General features: G+C 38.3%; 1 protein-coding gene and 1 pseudogene across 1 annotated transcript in view; one reads left to right on the top strand and one right to left on the bottom strand.

Annotated features, from left to right (window-relative positions):
- Window positions 1-1,718: 1,718 nt before the first annotated feature.
- The window catches only part of Alkal1 (ALK and LTK ligand 1), a 41,547-nt gene continuing 20,582 nt past the window's right edge, over window positions 1,719-22,683 (bottom strand). The window contains exons 2-5 of the mRNA XM_052175995.1: window positions 8,881-8,934; window positions 6,290-6,370; window positions 4,756-4,832; window positions 1,719-2,177 (exon numbers count right to left, since the gene is read on the bottom strand). Coding sequence (XP_052031955.1) covers window positions 4,768-4,832; window positions 6,290-6,370; window positions 8,881-8,934 — 200 coding nt within the window. The 3' untranslated portion in view covers window positions 1,719-2,177; window positions 4,756-4,767. The remainder of the gene's footprint in view (window positions 2,178-4,755; window positions 4,833-6,289; window positions 6,371-8,880; window positions 8,935-22,683) is intronic.
- On the top strand, window positions 9,601-16,967 carry LOC127679712 (acyl-CoA-binding domain-containing protein 5-like; annotated as a pseudogene).

A 22,683-nucleotide genomic window follows, 5' to 3' on the forward strand; every position in this document is an offset into this window, starting at 1 on the left:
TATAATTACTGTGATAAATGTAGCTAATTGAAAACATTGTAGTCTTTCCCATCTATATTATACAGCATTATTGTAGGTATCATATCCACTCGGACTTTTTCTTTTGAGACTACATGTGATGGCTAGTTTGGTTACCAATTTGAGGCACATGAGAAGAGGAACCCTCAACTGATTGGCATGTGGGCATTTTCTTGATTACTAAATAATGAACAAGGGCCCAGCCCACTCTACCTAGGCATTCCTATACATTGCTAGACTGCTCTATAAGAAAGGTAGAGGGGTCTAAAGAGATAACTCAGCATTTAGCAGCACCTCCTGCTCTTGTAGAGAATCAGGTTTGGTTCCGAGCCCCTATGTGGCAGCTCACAAATCAGCTGTAATTCCAGTTACAGGGGACAATGAACATTTGTCTAGTTTCTATAGGCACCAGACAAGTGTGCAGACAAAATATTCATATGCATGAAATAAAAATAAAAAAATCAGAGAGAGAGAAAAGAGAGAGAGAGAGAGAGAGAGAGAGAGAGAGAGAGAGAGAGAGAGAGAGAGAGAACACAAGTTGAATGTGAGCCCAGGAACAAGACAGTTACCAGTGTTCCTCCATGGTCTCTGTTTCAATTTCAGCTTCAAGCTTTTGCCCTGAGTTCCTGCCTGCCTTGGCTTCCTGCAATGATGACACATAAGAAGAAACAATCCCCCTGCCCCAGCTTGCCTTAGGCCTATATCAAAAGAGAAATAAACTAGGATAGTGGGTCTTGCTATTTAATCCACTCCGTTCTTGAACTTGTGACCTTCTTGCATCAGCTTCCGAAGAGACAGTGTGTGAGCCCCATGCCTGGCTTCTCTGGAATTTTTTAAAATATGATTATTATAAATCTTTGCCTATAGGTCAAAGAAAACAAATATTAAAATTTATAACATTTTCCATAATACTGCTAAAGCCAAAGGCATGTTTGAGTGTGTCTTTCTCTGAAGAACAAAGGCGTGTGCACATAAACACATAACTGCACACCACAATACTCATGGACAAAAGTGATGGTGCTGAAACGTGGGAGTGGTGTCTTCCATGTGACCTCTAGATCTTTGTAGCAACAATAGAAATAGTTGAAAGGCGATTAAAACAACAACCTCCAATATTTGTGCTGAGCATGGCAAGGGGCTTCACACTTGTCACATCAGCACACAGCAGGTAGAAGAGTCTGGAGCGAGAGGTCATCACTGGTTACAAAGCACATTCCTGACTGGCCTGGGCTACCTGAGACCCTTTCTCAAAACAACACATAGGCAGCATCTGCACTGTTGATGCGTCACTTACAATCTTGGTTATTGTCCTCTCTCTGAAAGGATAGTGGTTTTCAGGGGTTTTGTCATGGGTTTTTGTTCTTACATAAGTGAAGGTAATTAAGTGCATCCAAGTATAATTTTTGTTGTTGTTGTTGTTGTTGTTGTTGTTGTTGTTGTTGTTCAAAGAAAGAATCCAGAAAACATATAATCATCTCACTCCCTGACACACATATCAACTATCCAGAACCACCTGGATTTTATTCTATTTAAGACAGCAAAACCATGATATTTAATCTCTAAAAACAAAAATTACCTAAGTATATTTGTTACACATAATATATATGAGGTTTCATATATACATTTGTCAGGTTTCCATAGTATTACTTTACTCAAATAGCTTTCATGAAAAGAAATGACAATTTTTTCATATTCCTGTTTTAATAAAATTCACAGTTCAAAATAATGCAAATAAATACAGCAAATTATTAATAAAGGCTTTTAAATATTAAATAAGAATTACAAAACTGAACACAATATCTGACAAACATATCATTAAAATTACATACAATAGTTATTTCCTCACTAGTACTGAGATACAGCTCATATAATTAAATATTTACTATGCAATATTAACCATATAAAAATAATATTCCTAGCAAAAATAAGGCACAATTTTAAATATTCTATTTACAGTATGTGATCTAAAAAAATACTATAACTTTTTGTGTCCATAGGTAAACCAGGAAAGCTTCCTCCTCCTGTAGGACGCCACTCATAGGTTACTCCTGGGAAGGTACTTGATACAGGTTCATACAAAACTAAACATGTCCATTATTTACATTAAATATGATTCCAGGCACTTTTTCTTCAAATTACATTTGCGTCTTATGAAATGTCTGAAGTGGAAAAGAGAACAAAAATAGCAAGGTAAATAAAATATTTTAACACTTTTAATGGTTACATTTTATATTATCTTTCTTGAAATATAACACTGAGAAAGCAGGCTGGTGTGCAGACAGAGAGGAGGGGATTTTATCCAGAAGGAAGATGACGATCTTCCTGTTGATAGAAAACAGGTAACACAGCAAATGTTACCTAAAACACGTTAAGTTTGGGATTGTAACCCCTCATAAATAGGCTGCTCTTCCAGAAAATCTACTCCAACCCACATGATGGCTCACAACTCCAGTCCCAGGCACACACACCAGCAAAAATGCAAACACAACAGATAAAATTAAATAAAATCCTGAATATATAGTAATTTAAAGCAGACATTTGCACAGAATATTACACAAGAAATCACTGAACCTTAAAACTGTTTTAGTTTTGATTTTTTGAGTGGGGTCTCATATCAGAACCTGATACAAACACAAATACATGCTCTACCATTAAGCTATATCCCAAGTCCCATGTTTTAAATAATAATACAATGTTAGGAGAGGAACAAGCCTAATTATTATATTATATTAATTATAATCTAAGAATTTCATGTATGTAAAGGATATTAAAAACCAAGAAAGGGAAAAATATGGATTCATTCAAGTCCTTTCAATAGCCAAATGTATTTTTTATGTATTTATGTTTTGAAAATCCAAAAGCATTGCAACATCTTGGAAGCAATCAATTCATATAATTTATCAGTGGACACTGAAATGAGCACAATTTCTTCATCTTATGCAAGGGAAAATTTGTGGCTGTGAATATAGAGAATTCTCAGTACTTATTATTTCTAATGGCTGCTTTAAAATAATAAGAATAGCAACACTGGAACAAGACAGCTTCAACTGATGCATCGCATGCAATCACAATTAATGATTTAATTATTTTGTGTGATAGCATTTTAGTATTATGTGTGGAATTATACACTTCACTATTTTCAACACAGGAAAGTTTCATCACCTCATAAGTCTGTGAGGTGTGCAAACATCTGAGATAGACTGAGTCACGCAGGCCAATGTAATATGCTTGGGAATATTTCTAGAATGTAGGTACTCATAACTTCCACTCCCCACCTTCTTGACCTGAAGAACCAAGAGCCTTGTAGGGAGTTGTCCATGGTACTGATTACAGACCCCACCCCACCCCCAACCCCCCTCAATTGACCACACTAGGAAAGAACTCTGATTAGAAACAATCATGTAGCAAAAACATTAGTCTCTTCCAGTGTTTTGTGTAGAGTCTGTATTTATAAACTAGAATTATAATTTATCAGGGTTGGAGAGATGGCTCAGTGGTTAAGGACACTGGCTGTTATCCCAAAGACTCAGGTTCCGTTCCCAGCAACTTCATGGCAGCAACTGTCTGTAATTCCAGTTCCAGAGAATCTTGCACCCTCACATAGACATACGTTCAGGCAAAACATCAATTGATATAAAAATAAATGAATAATTAAAAAATAATTATCATTTCTATCGAGCTGTTATGATTTTACAAATAAACACTTTCTTTCCTTGGGCTCCTAGGATAATTGATCCAGCATACAACTTTGAATTTAGCATTTCACTTTGCCTCGTAATGGGCTAAAGTACATGATTATTTTGTCACTTCAATTTCCCTGTATCTTTAATTATGACTTTTGTTTGTTTTTGAGACTGGCTTTTGCTATGTTGTCCAGGATGGACTTGAACTCATTCTTCCCCCTACTTCTCCAGCGATGGGATTACAGCACACACCACCATGACCACCTAATTGTTCTCCTGTCTTGCCAATATCCTCTATGTTTTTTTTTAACCTGTACTATGTATATTAAAGTTTTAAAGCTTACTATTTTCTTTATTATGTATTTGACCATTTAACCTGAACCGGGTAATACTTGTTCACCTGTGTATCTGTGGAATGCTCCTGTACAATAATAAAATAAGACTGAAAACTGTTGAAGTCTTTTTTGACCACTAAGGGCTGGTAAGACTTTGAGGAAAACTATTTATATTCCTTAATGTAACTGCTTAGAGGACAGGTTTTGGCAAGTTAACATTTTACGTTAACTTGGCAAAACAGCACATTTAGACAAAGTTTGAACTAGAGTAAAAAAATCCATTAGTAAGTTCTGCAGCTGTTGTGTTTCGCTAAGGTTCACGCCCCAGCTTCTTGGACTCCAAATATTTCTTTTGACATTATTTTTGTTTGAGGTTGTTGTTGTTGTTGTTGTTATTGTTGTTGTTGATTGAGACAGGGTCTCAGTAATAAAGTAATGCAGGTCACCCTCAGACTCTCATGACCTTGTCTCTTGAGGGCCAGAGTTTTGAATTTGGGTTTACAGGCAACATTCTCTTGAGAAAGATTCGTAGGGAGCTGGGACAACACAGCAGGAGAGAGAGGCTTGCCTCCTGTGTGCAGACCCTGCATTTGATCCCCATCACCACAGAGAGGGGAAGGTGAATGGAAGGAAAGGAAATGAGGAACAGATAAACTATTGCAATAATAAAAATAAATAAATAAATAAACAGACAGACAGACAGACAGATAAATACTTACAGCACAAGTTTCCTAGGTCTGGGAGCACAGTGGACTCACAGCTAATCTTGTCAGCAATCTAGCACATCTTTTATAATCTAGAAAAGACATTTAAAGGTAATAATACATATAATTAATTGCTATGAATTCAAAAGAAATAACATTATTGTCACTGATTCATATAACAGCCACAGTTTTAAAAGCACCTAGTATATTAGATGCAAAGTTATTCGTTCCTCTGAAAACATGTGGAAATTTGATGCCTTTGCTTTAAAGATAAGCAAACAGCTTCAAATGCTAAAAGTCTAACTCCCCAAAATGCCCTTTCTCTACCAAACTATGCTGTCATCTGGTGTCTTTGCCTTGAGTTTTTGGCAGGTTAATTGAGTTGTTTTTTGTTTGTTTGTTTGTTTGTTTTGTTTCATTTTGTCAACAGGGCATACTAGAGTCAATTGGGAAGAGGAAACTTACTTGAGGAATTGCCTCCATTACCTTGTCCTGTAGGTATATCTGTGGGGAATTTTCTTGGTTAATGACTGATATGGAAGGACGGAGACCACTGGGGGTAGTGGCACCCCTGGAAAGGTGGTTCTGGGATATGTAAGAAAGTCATGTGGAGTAAGCCAGTAAGCAACATTCCTTCATGACCTCTGCTTCAGTTCTGGCTTTGAGGTTCCTACCTTGGCTCCCATCAATGATGGACTGTGATGTGAAAGTGTAAGTGGAAATAAGTCTTTCTTCCCCCAAATCACTCTTGGTCAGTGTTCTATCACAGCCACAGAGAAGCAAACTAGAACAAGACCAGTGTACTTAATTTTTTTTCGAGTCATTAAATGTAAGGGTTTTTTTTTTATTTGAAAAAATATAAAAATCTAACTCAACATCCTAAGTAAAGTTAAGCACTCTTCAAGGTCATGTAGCTGACAAGGAAAACAATGCTCAAAAGTTACTCAATCTAAAAGGAATTTTTAGATTTAGAAAAGAATTTCAAACAGGTGACTTAGCTAACCATGTACTATCATAACTGGGAGTTATGAATGATAGCCCTTTAGTGCTATGTTTGGAATTATTATTAACTCCAGTAACTTAAGTATTCAAACGAGCTCATTGCTCAACAGGGTATCATCATTCACAAAACCCCAGCACACACTGTACAAATGACATGATATAAACAATATTTATTTCAAAATAACTTAGGAAGAGATGTTGACTTGCACTTCATAGACAGCTTGTTTTTTTTCATTTATGTGAAAAAGTACTTTATTTATACTAAGGAATTTGAATAATGATGAACTGTTTCCATCCTGACAAACATTCTGGTCTTTAGGAAAATCTGGCTGTTTTTAGATTTGGAAATATTCCCAACCAGAATATGATCTCTCATTCCTTATAGTTTCAACAGTACACACAACCTTGAGTACTGAAAGGTTATAAATAGCCTTTCACCCAGTGTTTAGTCTATTATGTCCCACCCAAAGAGTGTTGAATCGTGAAATTATATGCATTTTTGTTAGATAATGCTTTTTTTTTTCTAAAGTTTGCCCAGGCAACTTACAAGCTGGCATCGAGCAGTCCCGGGTATTGTGATAAAGTCGATGGAAGTGTTTGTTACATTCAGCTGAAAATGTGACAGGCCCTGGAAAATGGGAAAGAATGCTTATTATAAACAGAGGCGTGTCTTCCAAATAAATTGCTAGCACTCTGAGGATGGAGATCCTGTAACTGTAGTTTCCATCCTTCCTGCCCTTTAAAGAACTGGCCTGAGAATTCCTCCCTTTACCCAGACTCTGTGGCAGGGAGTACACTTTGATCTAAGTTCACTCCACATTCTCAGTATCTCACATCATGGAACCTTCTAACCAGCAGAACTCTACAAGAGCTGAAAAGGAGCAGCCCAGGCTGAAGGAAATCTGCAAGCGCCAACCAAGACAGAGTGACTTTGATGTTCTTCTTACTTAATGGGAAGTAGTGCTTCTAGTGATTACATCTATTTTTTTAATTGAAGCAATAAGTGCTTATTAGTATAAAGATTATTGCAAAGGGGGCAAGGCTTTGAAACTACACCAAAACGTTTCTCCTTCCACCTAGCCCACAGTCAGCTCTCCAACACTCAGTGGCCATTTCTTTCTCTTGGGCTGCTTCCACTCCCAGTTAGCAGCTTTTCTCGGCAGGCATCCAATGGCTCTGGCGTCTCTAACCTCTTGGGGTCTTCAAGGCAATCTGGACTTCACTTTCACAGCTTCACACAATGGCCGCTCTGGGCCTCCCTGCAGGAACAACCCTGCCACAGGCCTAGCCTTAATCTATGGGGGCCATACTTAGGCAAACTACCACATCATCTGAGAATGTTCTTATAGTGGGAGTGGGATGTGTTTTAAAGGAGAAGAGTATGGCCACAAGGAACCCTCTGAGCCAGGGTATAGTGGGAGAGGACAGGCCGATGGTGTGGATGGACTAGGGATGGAGGGTAAACTTAGGGAGGGCCACATTTGGCCAGTGGACTGGAAAGGTACGTGAATAAATCAGATGGCCAACAGCCTTCAGGAACACAGGATTTAGACTGTGCTTCAACCAGGACAGCATCAAGGTTTTATAAACTGGAGACAGATGAGCACATATCACACTCCTCTCTCTCTCTCTCTCTCTCTCTCTCTCTCTCTCTCTCTCTCTCTCTCTCTCTCTCTCTCTTCTTTTTTGTTTTGTTTTGAAGTTGCGGTTTAATTATAACATTTCTCTCTTCACTTTCCTCCCTCCAAACAGCCTCATATACCTTACCCATTCTCCTTCAAATGGCCTCATTTTGCATCAGTTGCTTTAGCATTTACATATTGCATATATGTATATATATTCATATGCATATGCATATTCCCAAATATAACTTTTTGACTCCATATAAGATACTTGTATGCATGTTTTCCTGGTTTATTGTTTGGTCTGCTATTCCCAGGTAAGTGCTAAGCTACTGCTCCCAACTTTCCTCAGTTGCCCACCGTTCTTTGTGCAGAGTTGAAACTTCGTGGCCATTTCCCCAGGCAGTTTGGTTTATTTCTGGTTTTCCTCCTTGATCAGCCCACATTTTCATGGGTGTAGCTTCTGATGTCAGGAGGAAACAGTCTCATTGCAAGGTCCATGATCCTCGGGCTCTTACAATTGTTCCACTACCTATTCTGCAATGTTTTCTTAGGTGGCAGAGTGCTTTGTAGATATAGTCTATGCCACTCGTAAGAACAGATGCTAGAGTATCGAATGACACAATTTTGCTCTTCATATTAACTTTGTGAATCATTTTCAAACAATTTATTGTCCAAGTTTTAGAAAAGCATAGGCTCATTCACACACACTGCTGTCACTTCTCTGCGATTAGTATCCTGATCCTCCTGTCTTCCTAGCCCGAGTATTAAAATTAGAGTTTAGTACAAACACACCCATCTGTTAACTTTCAAATGATGCTGCTGAGTAACACACAGAGACACTTGTAGATAAGGAAGTGGCCGTTAGAGTGGGTGTGTGAAGGAAGTGTGTCACTGTGGAGGCAGGATTAAGGTCTCCTCTGCTCAAGCTACACTCAGTGTGTCACGCATTCTCCTTCTGCTGCCTGATACAGAACTCTCAGTTCCTCCAGCACCATGTCTTCCTGTACTCTGCCATGCTTCCCATCATGATGATAATAATGGACTGACCCTATGAAACTGCAAGCTAGCCCCAGTTAAATATTTTCTTTTATAAGAGTTGCCTTGGTCATGGAGTCTCTTTACATCAATGAAGCTCACACCTGTAATCCCAGCACTTGGGAGGCAGAGGCAGGTGGATTTCTGAGTTCGAGGCCAGCCTGGTCTACAGAGTGAGTTCCAGGATAGCCAGGGCTACACAGAGAAACCCTGTCTCAAAAAAACCAAATCAAAAAAAAAAAAAACAAAACAAAACAAAACAAAAAAAACCCCCGAAATCATCCTTCCTATTCTTCTCTAAAATATCCTTTATATTCTGTTGTTTGTTCATACAAGTTAATAGCAGTTGACTGAAACACAGCTAAACTACAAGCGTCTTCTTGACATTAATCTCCATAGCTCTGTTGTCTAAGACTAGATTTAATATAAATTCTTTTTTTTTTTTTGAAAAGGAGTCACTGATAGGGCATATGCTTACCTGTGAAATGCTTTATGAATTTGTCTTTCAATGTCAAGTCTCTTGGGAATATTTCTGAAAAGAAAAAAAAAGACTGTAATTTCTAGGCTAGATTTTCACTATTAAAACATAAATATAGTACTAAACACATAGATCCATGTTGGTACATAGCTGATATCAAATCCCTTCCTCTGGCCCTAATGATTTCTCAGGGCTCTAGAGCTCTAGCAGAACTTCCTGCTTGCTGTACAGCTCCCCCAGGGAACCCCACAGACCACTCACCAATGTAGAGATTCTGGGATTCTGCTGCATGCTGGGCTTTCTGGCTGCCCAGAGCTCCTCCAACCCTGTTTCCCAGCCTCAGTGAAAAGCAACATTCTTTAACCCTTGCATAGCTCTGGTGGTTTGAATGACAATGGCCTCCCAGTAAGCCCCAAGGAGTGGCACTATTCAAAAGTGTGGCCTTGTTGAAGTAGGTGTGGCATTGTTGGAGGAACTGAATCACTAGGGCATGGGTTTTAAGGTCTCAGAAGCTCAAGTCAGGTCCAATGGTTGACTTGCTTTCCTGTTGCCTGTTGATCCAACTGTAGAACTCTCAGCTACCTCTCCAGTACCATGTCTGTCTAGGTGCCACCATGCTTCCCGCCATGATTATAATGAACCTCTTGTTAAATGTTTTCCTTCATAAGAGCTACTATGATCACAGTATGTCATCACAGCAATAAAACCCAAACTAAGATAATGGCTTACCTCAAGAAGGTATGCTTAACTGTACTTTTCCCTCCCTGCTCCATCAGACTATGAGTGAGTTTGCATATTACATCTCCAAATATTGATCTGGATTCTTGCATTTCTATTGTCTACTAACTCTGACTGGCCCAGATATCATACTTCTGTGACTGTGATTAGACAAAAGCCTCCTAACCTGTCTTGTCCTCCCTATAATTCTTTCTCCAGAACAATGGCCAGAGAAAGGGAAGGTGAGATCCTCATGAGCTCATTTATGAGATTGACCTGCTTACGTGGTTTTAGCTTGGAATGAAACACAACTTAAACAACAGGCTTCATTCAGACTTCACTGGCACTCACTAAAACATGCCATCCAGAAAATGCAGTTTATAAAATCCACTAGCAGATGTATCCACACACATACATGTAATAAAGAAGAAAATAAATTTAACAAATACATAAGCCTTGGGGTCTGTTGCCAGTTGTATATTTACTTTTTTCTTGCAAAACAAAAATAAAGTCTCCCCCCAAGATTTGCACTAATTTATTTTGTGTATGCTGATATGTGTGATATAAGATGAATATGGTCAGGGGACAAATTGCAGAGCTTTGTTCTCTTCTAGCATGTGGGTCCCAAATACCAAATGCAGATCATCAGGCTTAACAGCAAACACCCTTACCCATTCAACCCTCTCACGGGCCCTACCAGTTGCACATTTGGATGTATGATATTTTCCTTACATATTGACTTCTTTATAAACCACACGTACTATGAATGAGGCATGAAAGGCACATTTGTCACCCCTAGATGAATCAGAGTTCACGGAGACTGTGCAATGTTGATGGAGTCACGGGGGAAGTATCTTTGTATCCTAGAGGTGAGGAATGTGTGAGAACCCTTCTTGTAGAAAAGGCACCTTTGCTAGCAGTGTGTAAGCTCAGAGCATGAGCATGAAAAGGGAAACAAGGCAAGCATTCAGGGATCCAGGTGTTGCTTCTGTGTGACAGTGAACACTGGCGTTTCGGAATAATCAAAAACAAGTTGTTTGGAGCTGAAAGGGTAATAGCATTTACTGTGCAAGCTTTAAGACCTAAGTTCAAATCTCCAGTTCCCAAGTAAAATGCTTATTGCTGATGGTCAACCCTCTAACCCCATCACTGAGGGGAATGAATAGACAAACCATGGGTACTCACTGGCTGACTGGCCAGCCTAACCAAAAAGCCACACTTCTGATTCAAAGATGCCATCTCAAGGAAATAAGGCAGAGAATGATAGAAAGCTGTGCTCAATGTCTTCCTCTGATTTAAACATGTATACAAATGTATATGCACACCTGAACAATCACATGCATACAGCAGAAACTCTGACTTAACAGAGTAAAATCTATTTGATACTATTTACATAGTCTGCAAATTACATATGTGTTAAGAAAGTGATATCAAGTAGATTGTTTCCTACCACCCAAAACTTTTTACTACATGTTCCAATAACAACTGGGAACATCTGGAAGCTTCCTGTAAGTACAACAGCAGACTGTTTTCCAGTGGAATATGATATGCTTGGAGCAGTTCTCATGTTGTATGCAGTGTCCATGTCTGCTTAGGATCTACAGAGGACTAATAGAGTAGCTGTGGACACTTTCTCAGACTTTAAATATAGAAAAAAAATAGATGCATTTCCCTTGACACACAGTCCAGTCAGACTTGTACATCTGTGGTTCTTGCATCTTGAGACTTAGTCACTGTGTACTGAATATTTGGGGGAAAATGTGTCTGAACTAAGTGTGTGCAGACCTTTCACTGGTCATTATTCAGTAAACAACATTTAGTAATACTATTTCTATAGTATTTACGTGGTATTCAATATTATAAGTAATCTAGAATAAGTTAGAGCATTCAAGTGGCATGTGTGTGTTATAGAAAAATACAGGTTATATGAAAGACTTGAGCTTCTGTGGCTCATGGAAACCACAGAGGATTTTGGAACCAATCCTCTATAGATACCAAAGAGAGTCTGTACTGTTTTAGTTTTCCAGAGCTACCACAACAAAATTTCAGACATCGGATGCCAAACATTACCAGAAACTTATTGTCTAATAATTCTGAAAGCCAAAAGTCTGAGATCAGGATGTCAGTTGGGCAGTTCTCTGGGAAGTCCCAAGGGAGAGCTCTTTCCAGTTTGTTTTCAGTTTCTGTGGTTCCTGGAGCTCCTGGCATGCTGGGCTGTCACTCCAGCCTTACTTTTGTCTCCATAGTGTACTCTCCTTTATCTCTGGATCAGAGCTTCATATGACCATCATCTTGTAAGGATTCCTGTGAAGCTGAACCAAGGGTCCTCTCTGTCATGCTCTGACTGTACTTTAACTATCTACACACACTATTACCCTACTTCCCAAAAGAGTCATGTTCCCTGAGGCAAAGGGCTAGAAAATATTTGGGAAGAATATGCAGTTCAACTCATATGGAAATCTGAGCCCACTAAACAAACTGAATTTTGTGATGAGAGAGTCTGTTACAGTTCTTTGGGAAAGGGACCAGCCTTGTTCAAGTTGGCTATAAAGAGCGACCTACCTGCAAAGTTCCCCCAATGAAAGATCCTCTAAACAGGATGTGTTCCATGTTTACTGCTACTGTTTACCATTTGACAGTCTCAGCCATTTACATAATATAGAGCTTGTTCCAGGACACTTAGACTGTCAGAGTGTTTTGGTCACAATGGTTAGGCTTCTACTAGATTTCTAAAAGCTTTTAAAAATAAAAATAATTATTTGAGAAATCCTTTTCCCCTCACAACCATCCTTACAGAGAAAGAGTTCCTAACAGTATGAGAATCAAAATATTTAAGATCTCTATCAGTTTTAAGAGAGTGTTTATTTTCATTTTTGTTCTTCTTTGGCAAATTCATATACAAACACATGTATGTAGATTATATTTGCTCCATGTCTCTGCCCACCTCATACAGAACACCCTACCTTTCTTTCAGCTTTAAGAGTGCTATATTTTTATTTTAGTCATTTTTATGTGTAAGGGAGTTTTACCTACATGCATGTCTGTGCACTTCATGCATGCCTAGTGCCTAAGGAGGCCAGAAGACAATGCCAGATTCCCTGGGACTACAGTTATAGATAGTTATGAGCAGCCCTGTTGGTGGTGAGAATCCAAGCCAAGTCTTGTGGGAAATATGCCAGTTTTATTAACCACTGAGCCATTTCTCCAGTCCAGGACTGCTATATATTTAAAACAACTTTTTTATTATTGAGCAGATTCCAGAGAGTTTAAACTGTTTGGTGTTCCCAAGCACTCTACACCACACATCTCTTTAGATCACTGTATCAATTTATTGCAGTTAGTGAACTCGTACAGATACCTGATCACCCAGCGAGGTCCATAGTCTCTAAATTTTCAGGTAGACTGGCTTTTTACTCAGTGTCCTGTTTTCACCCTATGTTCTCTCATTACAATCATCTTATGTCCTTGTATCTTCTAATTCTGATGGTATTTCAGTCTTTCCTTTTGTTGTTACTGTTTGGAGACAGGATGTTCAGTTGATCTGGAAGTTGCTATATATGCTAGGTTAGCCTTCAACTTGTGATTATCATACCTCCGCCCCCTGAGATCTCTGATTGCTAATATCACAATCTGATATTTTCCAGGGTTTGGGTGACTTCAACAGTTTTATGTAATCCTGGCGAAGAATTTAGCAGAATGTCCTTTTGATTTGTGCTTTTCTTATGATTAGACTGGAGTTAAGTGTTTAAGAAATATCGCATAGGTAAGATATCATTTTAATATGATCAAGTATACATATAATCAGCATAATTATGTTTGCTGATGTTAACATTTTTTTAATCTGGTGTAGGTAACATTTATCTTGTGTGTTTTCATGGTAGAGTTTCTGCTCGCTCTTCTCTAGAAGGCTGTAACTGTATTCTAACTAAATGTTAGGGAGGCTGGTTCTTCTCCTGGGCATGCTTATAAGAACCATTTAGAATCCTGCATGGGACATGTCTACCCCAGACAGCAATCTATTTATACCAATGAGGACCCATAGATGCTTATTTTTACATTGGATTACATTCTAACACCGCTTTCTTTATACTCTTGGTGAAATAAAAGGAATCCAGTTTGGGCCATTTTGGTTTTTGACATGTTTGACATTGTAAGAGTTTTGCCACTTTTATAAACTACTTCCTATTTTCTGGCTCTCCTGTAGCCTCTAGGCTCATCCAGTGTAACTACCTGCCCTATTGCTGTCCTAACCCTGGAATCAGGTTTGTTAACAGGGAAGCCTTGTTCCTTTAATTGCAGATGGTATGGAGTGTTTGGATGGATCTTCCTTTTGAGATATGTTGCTCCTATGACTTCTCAGCTGATATAAAGAAGCATGCAGTGATAAGGAGTGACCTAACTTTTAATATGATCCATGTTTACATTACTTCTACAGTTTTGCTAGGGTGGTAGATAGGATATATTTTTAAGATGCATGACAATAGGGCATAAACACACCTTCTGTTACTGTCAACACTTTCTTTTATGTTTCATTAGTCATGGTGTTTGTTTATGTGCTTTATGGTGATAGAAAAGGAATTACGACAACACAATGTCCAAGAAGCAAAAGTTTGTGTTTACTGGGATGCTGAGTGTCATGTAGGAAGAATGACAGAGGGTTTTAGAACTCACGGAATTCAGCTCACGAGTTACCACTGCCATGATGGATGTGTGTGTGACTCTGAGGACCATGTGTCCTGAGGACTTCAGGCTGTTGCGGAGTTCTGCTCTGCTTGCTGCTGTCAAATGACTCTTGATCTAAGAATTGTATGAAAACTTTAACGAGGCTCCCAGCCCCTTACTGGGCAGTATGCCTGCCACTCACAATGATAACGCTTGATCGCTTTCAGGCCTTGCTGCTGGAACAGATCAGTGATTCAGTCACCACCCTAGAGAAGAACTTAGAGATGTAGATTGTCAGCAATGACCACTAACCTTAGAAAATAGTTGGAAAAATAAAATTGTTAGGGAAGCCAGATTGAGATGTTTTTGCTACTGATTTTCATGTAGAAAATCTGAGGGAAGAATTTAAAGTTCAGAGAGGCACACACACTCTTATTAGTTAAACTGGGGACATTTTATGGTCAGGGAACAAGAGCAATGGCAGTAGTGGCTCACGTGACTCACTGATGGTTGATTTCTTATACCCATTTTTGCCCTTAACTTCCTGATAAGTCTTAATAAGAATCGCTGATAAGGAGATGTGCATTCTGAGGACTTAAAGTAGATATGACTGATTTTTATATAAAAATTTATAGTTTTGATTTTTCTAAGATTCTTATAGGATTACTTTTAAAAATAAATAATAAAATAATTACTCCTTTCTTCGTAACTAGAAATCGCTTCCTGAGAGAGCTAGTTTATACTTTGTTAATCTATAACAAGTTGCTTAAGTTATGAATATACATGGGTTCTTAAAATAATTTGCTTTCTTTACCCAAACTATGTAATGTTATTTATTTTTTGTAGTTGTTTTGTTTTGTTTTTTGTTCTGTTTTATTTTCGAGACAGGGTTTCTCTGTGTAGCCTTGACTGTCCTGAAACACACTCTGAAGACCAGGGCTGACCTTGAACTCAGAAATCCACCTGCCTCTGCCTCCCAAGTGCTGGTATTAAAGGCGTGCTCCACCACTTCCTGGCATGTTATTTCTTGTAAAGATATTGGGAATCATAGTGTTTTTTTCATAGCCATTCACTAGAAAAAATCTAGAATGTAATCACATTGTAATTTTCTACTGCTGAAAAGATTTTGCTGAGACATATGAGATATGGAAGAAAAATAACGTGTGGGGTTTGGGACATAGTTCCTTCTGCTAATCAACTATGCATATGTATGTATGTATGTATATATGTATATGTATGACAATGTTTTGAAATGTTGATGCATGTACAAATGCATGTATATATGTATATATTATATATATGTGTGTGTATAGATGTGTATGTATATACATACATATATATATATATATATATATACATATGTGCATGGATGTATGTGCTTGTATGTAAGGTTATTGGAGTCTTCCTTTTGTTTCCTTCACTCAGTGTGTGTGTGTGTGTGTGTGTATTTTCTATCTTTACTTCTCTTTCTCACCAGCCCCAAGGAGTTAAGAGTTGAGAGTTTTCACTAGCCACAGGGAGTGCCAGCCCCAGAAAATTAATCTTTGTTCCCTCAGAGAAATGTCTGCTGAGTAATTTCTAAAATTGCTGGCTGCCATTAACAGCAGCCCTTGTCGGTATCCCCCCATTAGCTGCCTGCCTCAGTTTACCCACCCCACAGATGCCAAAGATGGTAATTAGCACTAGGGCCAGAAATAAAGAATAGAGAATAGCTGTTAATGGTAAAGCGGAGAGCAGTGACAGTGGGGCTGAGTCTGAGGAAGGAGAGGTCCAAGAAGAGTTAAAAGGAGCAGAACAAAGCGGAAGTGATGGCAAGAAAATGATGAAGAAATCAACAGATGAGAATTTGGAAATCATTGTTATCAATGGCTATAAAGGTAGCTTTGTTCAGGATATACAGAGTGACATTTATGCCGATTCTTCCTGGAGTACTAGAAGCAATGAGGACAACAAGCCTGGAGATCCGAGCTCTCAGCGGACAGGAAACACTGTTGTCTGTGTTCACCAAGATGCAAATGAAGATCCCAGTGAAGATGCTTCAGGAATACATCAGCTGACAAGTGATTCAGATAGTGAAGTGTACTGTGAGTCTATGGACCTTGGGCAAGAAGAGTATTACTTAGGTGGTGATCCTCCTCAGCACTTGGAAAGTTCTGGGTTTTTGGAAGATGCCCAACAATCTCCTGGAAATGACAGCATTGGGAAAATGCAGATGGTAGCAGTCAAGGGAAGCTGTGAAGTAACGCAGGAAGGGAAGATGGCAGAAGTAGCAGTGGAGCCCCGCACCGGGAGAAGAGAGGCAGAGAGAGCGAGGGCTTCTCCAGGGTCAGGAGAGGGAGAGTAGGACACAGAATGCCACATTTCAGTGAAGGAACCAATGGTTGGCAAGTAGGAAGTGGAGGTGATGGAGAACGCAGGGCTCAGACTGAGGGTCCAGAGGCAGCCTTACCGAGCAGATCGCTCTTGTTTTCATTAGACTGCAGGAGGATGTGCAGAATGTCTTTCAGAGACTTCATAAACTGGAAACACTAACCGCTTCACAGGCGAAATTATCTTTGCACACAACTAATCAGCCCTCCTCACAGAGACCATCTTGGTGGCCCTTTGAGATGTCCCCTGGTGCATTACCTTTTGCTTTTATATGGCTTTTTATTGCTCAGTGGTTGGTGCATTTGTATTATCAAAGAAGGAGAAGAAAACTAAACTGAAGAAATGGCCTTTTACTTAAGAAGACTGCTGGGCTTGGATGACCTAAGAGATGGGTTGGAAACGAAGTGGAATTCACAAGAAAATCTCAGGTTTGATTATTACATTTCTTTTTTGTCCAGGAGTTCGGTTTATATACATGAATATTCTTTGCACTACACAAATGGTAACATTTTAAAGACTAATATTGCTGATACTTGAAAAATCAATCTCAACTAGATTTTTAAGTAGCATTCATAAACTTACTCTTTTTGAGCTTGAAGGACTAAGTTATAAATTATTGTTTGGTAACGATCACTTGATTTTCTCCCATAAGAATTATAAGCTGCATTTCTAATGCATAACTCCAATTATGAGATAAAATTTATACTTTTTACTTTTCTAAATTAAACACAAGAAAGAATGCAAAGATAAGAGTGGCTTTTAAATGAGGTTAAATCGGTTTTGTATCAGGCACTGAACTGTCAGCTACGTAAGCAGAAAACTGACGGAAGAATCCTCTACATTCTTTGTGGTCTACACGGAAGACTGGGCTTTATTTAGTGGCTTGATTTCCCTGGCTTGCTCAGGGGAACTCAGAAAATCATCGTCCTTGTACTGTGCTTACTGTTTACAAATGATTCACTGAATAGACTTAACTTGATGATAGAAATGATGAAGAATAGGACTAATGTAGGTCTAAATGTGTATCCCAACTCTAGAGATGGTTAATCAGACTTTAATTCAGCCATACAAACTTAATCCTTTGTAACCATTTTTCTTGTAAGTGAGGATATATCTACAGTCTACTTCATAGAGTGCTTTGCAATAAAATTAAAAATTACTTATATTGTTTTTAGTAAGGTAGCAAAAGTATGAAAATGAAAATCCTTTTTTCTACAAGTGGCAAATGACAGTCTGGATTCCTAACCTTAGTGCCTCAGTTTTCCTTTGCGGTATACTTCATAAGGTATCAGAAGTACTTTCAGTCTACAGGTCTCTATGTCCACATAATTAAGGAAGGCCTATAAGTTTCTTCTAGCCACTAGAACAAAAGGAAGATTAATTTAGATCCTAGAAGACTATATTTGAAAAACAGTCTTCCTTGTATATTTTCCCAAACCTGTGCTCAGTAATAAATTTTATGCTTTGAAGATTTAATTTAGAAACTTTATAGAAAACCCCTTTCTACTTTTTCTTTTGAGACAGTCTTGACTCATGCCAGCCTCCAATTCTCTATGCTAGAGAATTCTCTAGCTAAAGATGACCTTGAATACCAGATGTTCCTGTGTCTACTTCTTTTCAGTTTGTGGGAATACAGGCATGTACTACCATGGCCAGTTTTAGAGAGTAAAACATTTTAATTTGTTCTTGATTTGTATGATGTTGGGGGCATTAGCATTAGGTATTGAATATTTTCAGTAAGAGGAAAAGAATCCATCTCAAGAATATAGAGTTGTTCATGGGGGGAGGGGAAGTATAAGAACATAATTCACTTGTCCTAGACTTTACAATTTTTTTAAACTATAACTTCATTTTAAAATTTTGTATTATGACTTGGTTGATCTACCTAAAATGGTATACTGGCTTTTGCTTATGATTAAAAAAAACCTCAAATCTTTCTTCTGCTTTTTAGAAGAAAGAAAAAAAGCAAATAGTGGAATTATTATAGAAAACTTTAGACCTGTGGAGTTTTTTTTTCTTTTAAATTACAAAAGAAGTTGGTATAATAAAGTGATGGCTTTTTTCTTATGTAAATAGAATGCAAATCAAAGATGTAATCAGTTGTGATTCATTGCAAGTAGTCAAGTGTAACTAACTCCTAATGGCAACCATTTGTATCTTATATATCAGAATTACTTTATAATTTCAAAGCACTTTGCACACACTTCTTGTATATAAAGAATATGATTACAGGATATAGTGGTAATGCTTTAAAACATGAACCTTATTTTAAAAATCGACTGCTATGGTATTTTTTTTAAGGATCAGCTTTTCTGTTTATTGTGAAATTAAGTTAAAAAATAAAAGGTTAATGAGAAATGAAAAAATGGCAAAGACCTCCTTCATATTTTGTCCTATAAAAGGTTTAATCAGAATGCCATTTCACTTCCAGTCTATACCTGTACCAGGGCAGATCTGCATGTCTACCCCACTCTCTCAACACTGCACGTCTGCAGGTCTCCTAGGAGATCTGCTACAACCAGGGGAACAGGTAGGTCACCCAGCCAAATAACTACAGCAGCTGGGTTCCCCAAGGTGCCCAGCAGTCATGAGACCCCTACCCTCTGCAAGAACACTATTTCTCTACTAGTCTACACCTGCTCAGGTGCAGATCTCCATGCCTTCCCCATCTCTATCAACTCTGCACAATCTGCAGGTCTCCCAGGAGACTAACTGCAGCTAGGGCAATAGCTATAGGTCTCCCAGGAAATCTGCTGCAACCCATGGCCAGAGGAGGCGAGCTCCAGAGATACTTAGGCAAGCTAACTCCAGACATAACCAGATGGCAAGAGGCAAGCACAAGATCATAAGCAACAGAAGAAGCCAATATACTTTGTCAAAATTAGAACCCAGATCTCCCACTACAGCAAGCTCTGGATACCCCCAATTAACCTGAAAAGCATGATCCTGACCTAAAATCCCATCTCATGAAGATAATAGAGACATTTTTGTGGTTTCTGGCAGTGATTCTCTTTTTATTTCTTAGATATTTTCTTTATTTAATTTCAAATGACATCCCCTTTCTGCATTACCCCTCCTAAACCCTCCTATTCCATCCTCCTGCTCACCACCTGCCCCCCAAATTTCTTGACTTGCATTCCCTGATTCTGGGCAATCGAGCCTTCACAGGACCAATGGCCTCTCCTCTCATTGATGTCTGAAATGGTCATCTTGTGCTACATATGTAGCTGGAGCCATGGGTCCCTCCATGTGTACTCTTTGGTTGGTGGTTTAGTCCCTGGGAGCTCTGGAGGTACTGGTTGGTGCATGTTATTGTTCCTCCTGCAGGGCTGCAAACCTCTTCAGCTCTTTGGGTCCTTTCTCTATCTGCTCTACTGGGGACTGGTAATAGAGACTTTTACAGAGGATATAAATAACTCACTTAAAGAAGTACAGGAAAACACAGGTAAACAGGTAAAAGCCCTTCATGAGGAAACAACAACAACAACAACAACAAAAAAAAAAAAAAACTCAAAGAAATACAGGAAAACACAATGAAAAGGGAGAAGGACTTGATCAAAATAGTCCAAGACCTAAAAATTGGAAATAGTGAAAATAAAGAAACCACAAATAGATGCAACCTTGGAAATGAAAAACCTAGATACAGGAGATACAGATGTAAACATCACCAACAAAATACAAGAGATAAAAGAGAGAATCTCAGGTATAGAAGATACTATAGAAGATATTGACACAATAGTCAAAGAAAATACAAAGCATAAAAAATTCTAACCCAAAACACCCAAGAAATCCAGGACACAATGAAAAGACCAAACCTAAGAAATAATAGAAAGAGAAGAGAGTGAAGATTCCCAGCGCAATGACCTGAAAACATCTTCAAAACTTCCCCAACCTAAAGAAAGAGATAGTACATAAAAACCAAAATAGCACCAAATAGATTGGACCAGAAAAGAAAATCTTCCTGTCATATAATAGTCAAAACACCAAATGCACAAAACAAAGAAAGAATATGAAAACTGTAAAAAGAAAGGGCCAAGTAACATATAAAAGCAGAATTACTCAGACTTCTCAACAGAGACTCTAAAAACCAGAAGATCCAGGACAGAGGTCATGCAGACTCTAAGAGAACACAAATACCAGCCCAGACTACTATACCCAGCAAAACTCTCATTCATCATAAATGGTAAACCAAAATATTGCATGACAAAACCAAATTTAAATAATATATATCTACTAATCCAGTCCTACAGAGTATTCTAGAAAAAAAACTCCAACTTGAGGAAAGTACATAAAAAAACTTCACACACACACACACACACACACACACACACACATACACAATCAAAACAAAACAAAACTAACCCAAAGAAATTAATCATATCTCAACAAACCCAAAAGGAGAGAATGGCTACAAAAAAGTTTTCCAAGCAAATAGTCCCAAGAAACAAGTGAAGTTGCCATTCTAATATCCAATAAAATAAACTTTCAACCAAAAGTTATCATAGGAGATGGGGAAGGACACCTTATGTCCATCAAAGGAAACATCCACCAAGATGAAGCCTCAATTCTGAACACCTATGCCCCAAATGCAAGGGTACACACATTCATTCAAGAAACTTTACTAAACCTCAAAACACATATTGAACCTTGCACAATAATAGTGGGAAACTTTAGCATCTTACTCTCACCAATGGGCAGGTCATTGAAACAGAAACAGTGAAACTAATAGAAGTTATGAACAAAATGGATTTAATATATATATACATATATATTTAGAGAGAGAGAGAGAGAGAGAGAGAGAGAGAGAGAGAGAGAGAGAGAGAAAGCGAGGGAGAGAGAGGGAGGGAGAGAACAGTTCACCCTAAAACAAAAGACTATACCTTCTTCTCAGTGCCTCACGATACCTTCTCCAAAACTGACAATATAATTGGCTGTAAAACAAGCCTCAACAGAAGAAGATTGAAATAATCCCATGTATGCTATCAGATCACAGCAGACTGAGGCTAGACTTCAATAACAACAAAGCAACAGAAATCCCACATACCCATGGAAATGCGACAACTCTCTACTCAAATGGTAACTTGGTCAGGAAAGAAATAAAGAAAGAAATTAAACACTTTCTAGAATTCAATGAAAAAGAATACACAGCATATCCACACGTATGGGACACAGTGACAACAGTGGTAAGAGGAAAATTGCTAGTACTAAGTGCTCTCATAAAGAAACTGGCGAGATCCTACACTAGCAACTGAACAGCATACCTGAAAGCCCTGTTTGCTCAGCATACCTGAACAAAAAGAAGCAAACACACCCAAGAGGAGTGTCAGGAAATAATCAATCTCAGGGCAGAAATCAACCAATTAGAAGCAAAGAAAATAATAGAAAGAATCAACAAAACCAAAAGCTGGTTCTTTGAGAGACTCAAAAAAGACCCTTCACCAAACTAACTAAAGGACACAGAAACAGTATTCAAATTAACAAAATCAGAAATGAAAAGGGAGACACAACAACAGAAACTGAGGAAATTAAAAAAAAAATCATCAGAAGCCTTTACTCAACAAAACTGGAAAATCTAGAGGAACTGGATGGTGTTTTAGATACCACATACCAAAGTTAAATTAAGAGCAGGTAAACCATCTAAACAGTCTCATCTATCCTAAGGAAATCAAAGAAGTCATTAAAAATCTCCCAACCAAAAAAATCCCAGGCCAGATGGCTTTAGTGCAGAATTCTGCCAGACCTTTAGAGAAGAGCTAATACCAACACGCCCCAAGCTGTTTCATACATTAGAAACAGAAGGAACACTACCTAACTCACTGTATGAAGGCACAGTTACTCTGACACCTACATCACATAAAGACCTAACAAAGAAATGGAACTTCAGACCAATTTCAATTATGAATATTGAAACTCAAAAAATTCTAGCAAACCAAATCCAAGAAAACATCAAAACCATCATTCATCACAATTAAGTAGGCTCCATCCAGGGATATAGAGATGGTTCAATATACAAAAATACACTAACGTAATCCACTATATAAACAAACTCAAAGA

The sequence above is a fragment of the Apodemus sylvaticus genome, chromosome 3, assembly GCF_947179515.1.
Source record: "Apodemus sylvaticus chromosome 3, mApoSyl1.1, whole genome shotgun sequence".
NCBI classification, from domain to species: domain Eukaryota; kingdom Metazoa; phylum Chordata; class Mammalia; order Rodentia; family Muridae; genus Apodemus; species Apodemus sylvaticus.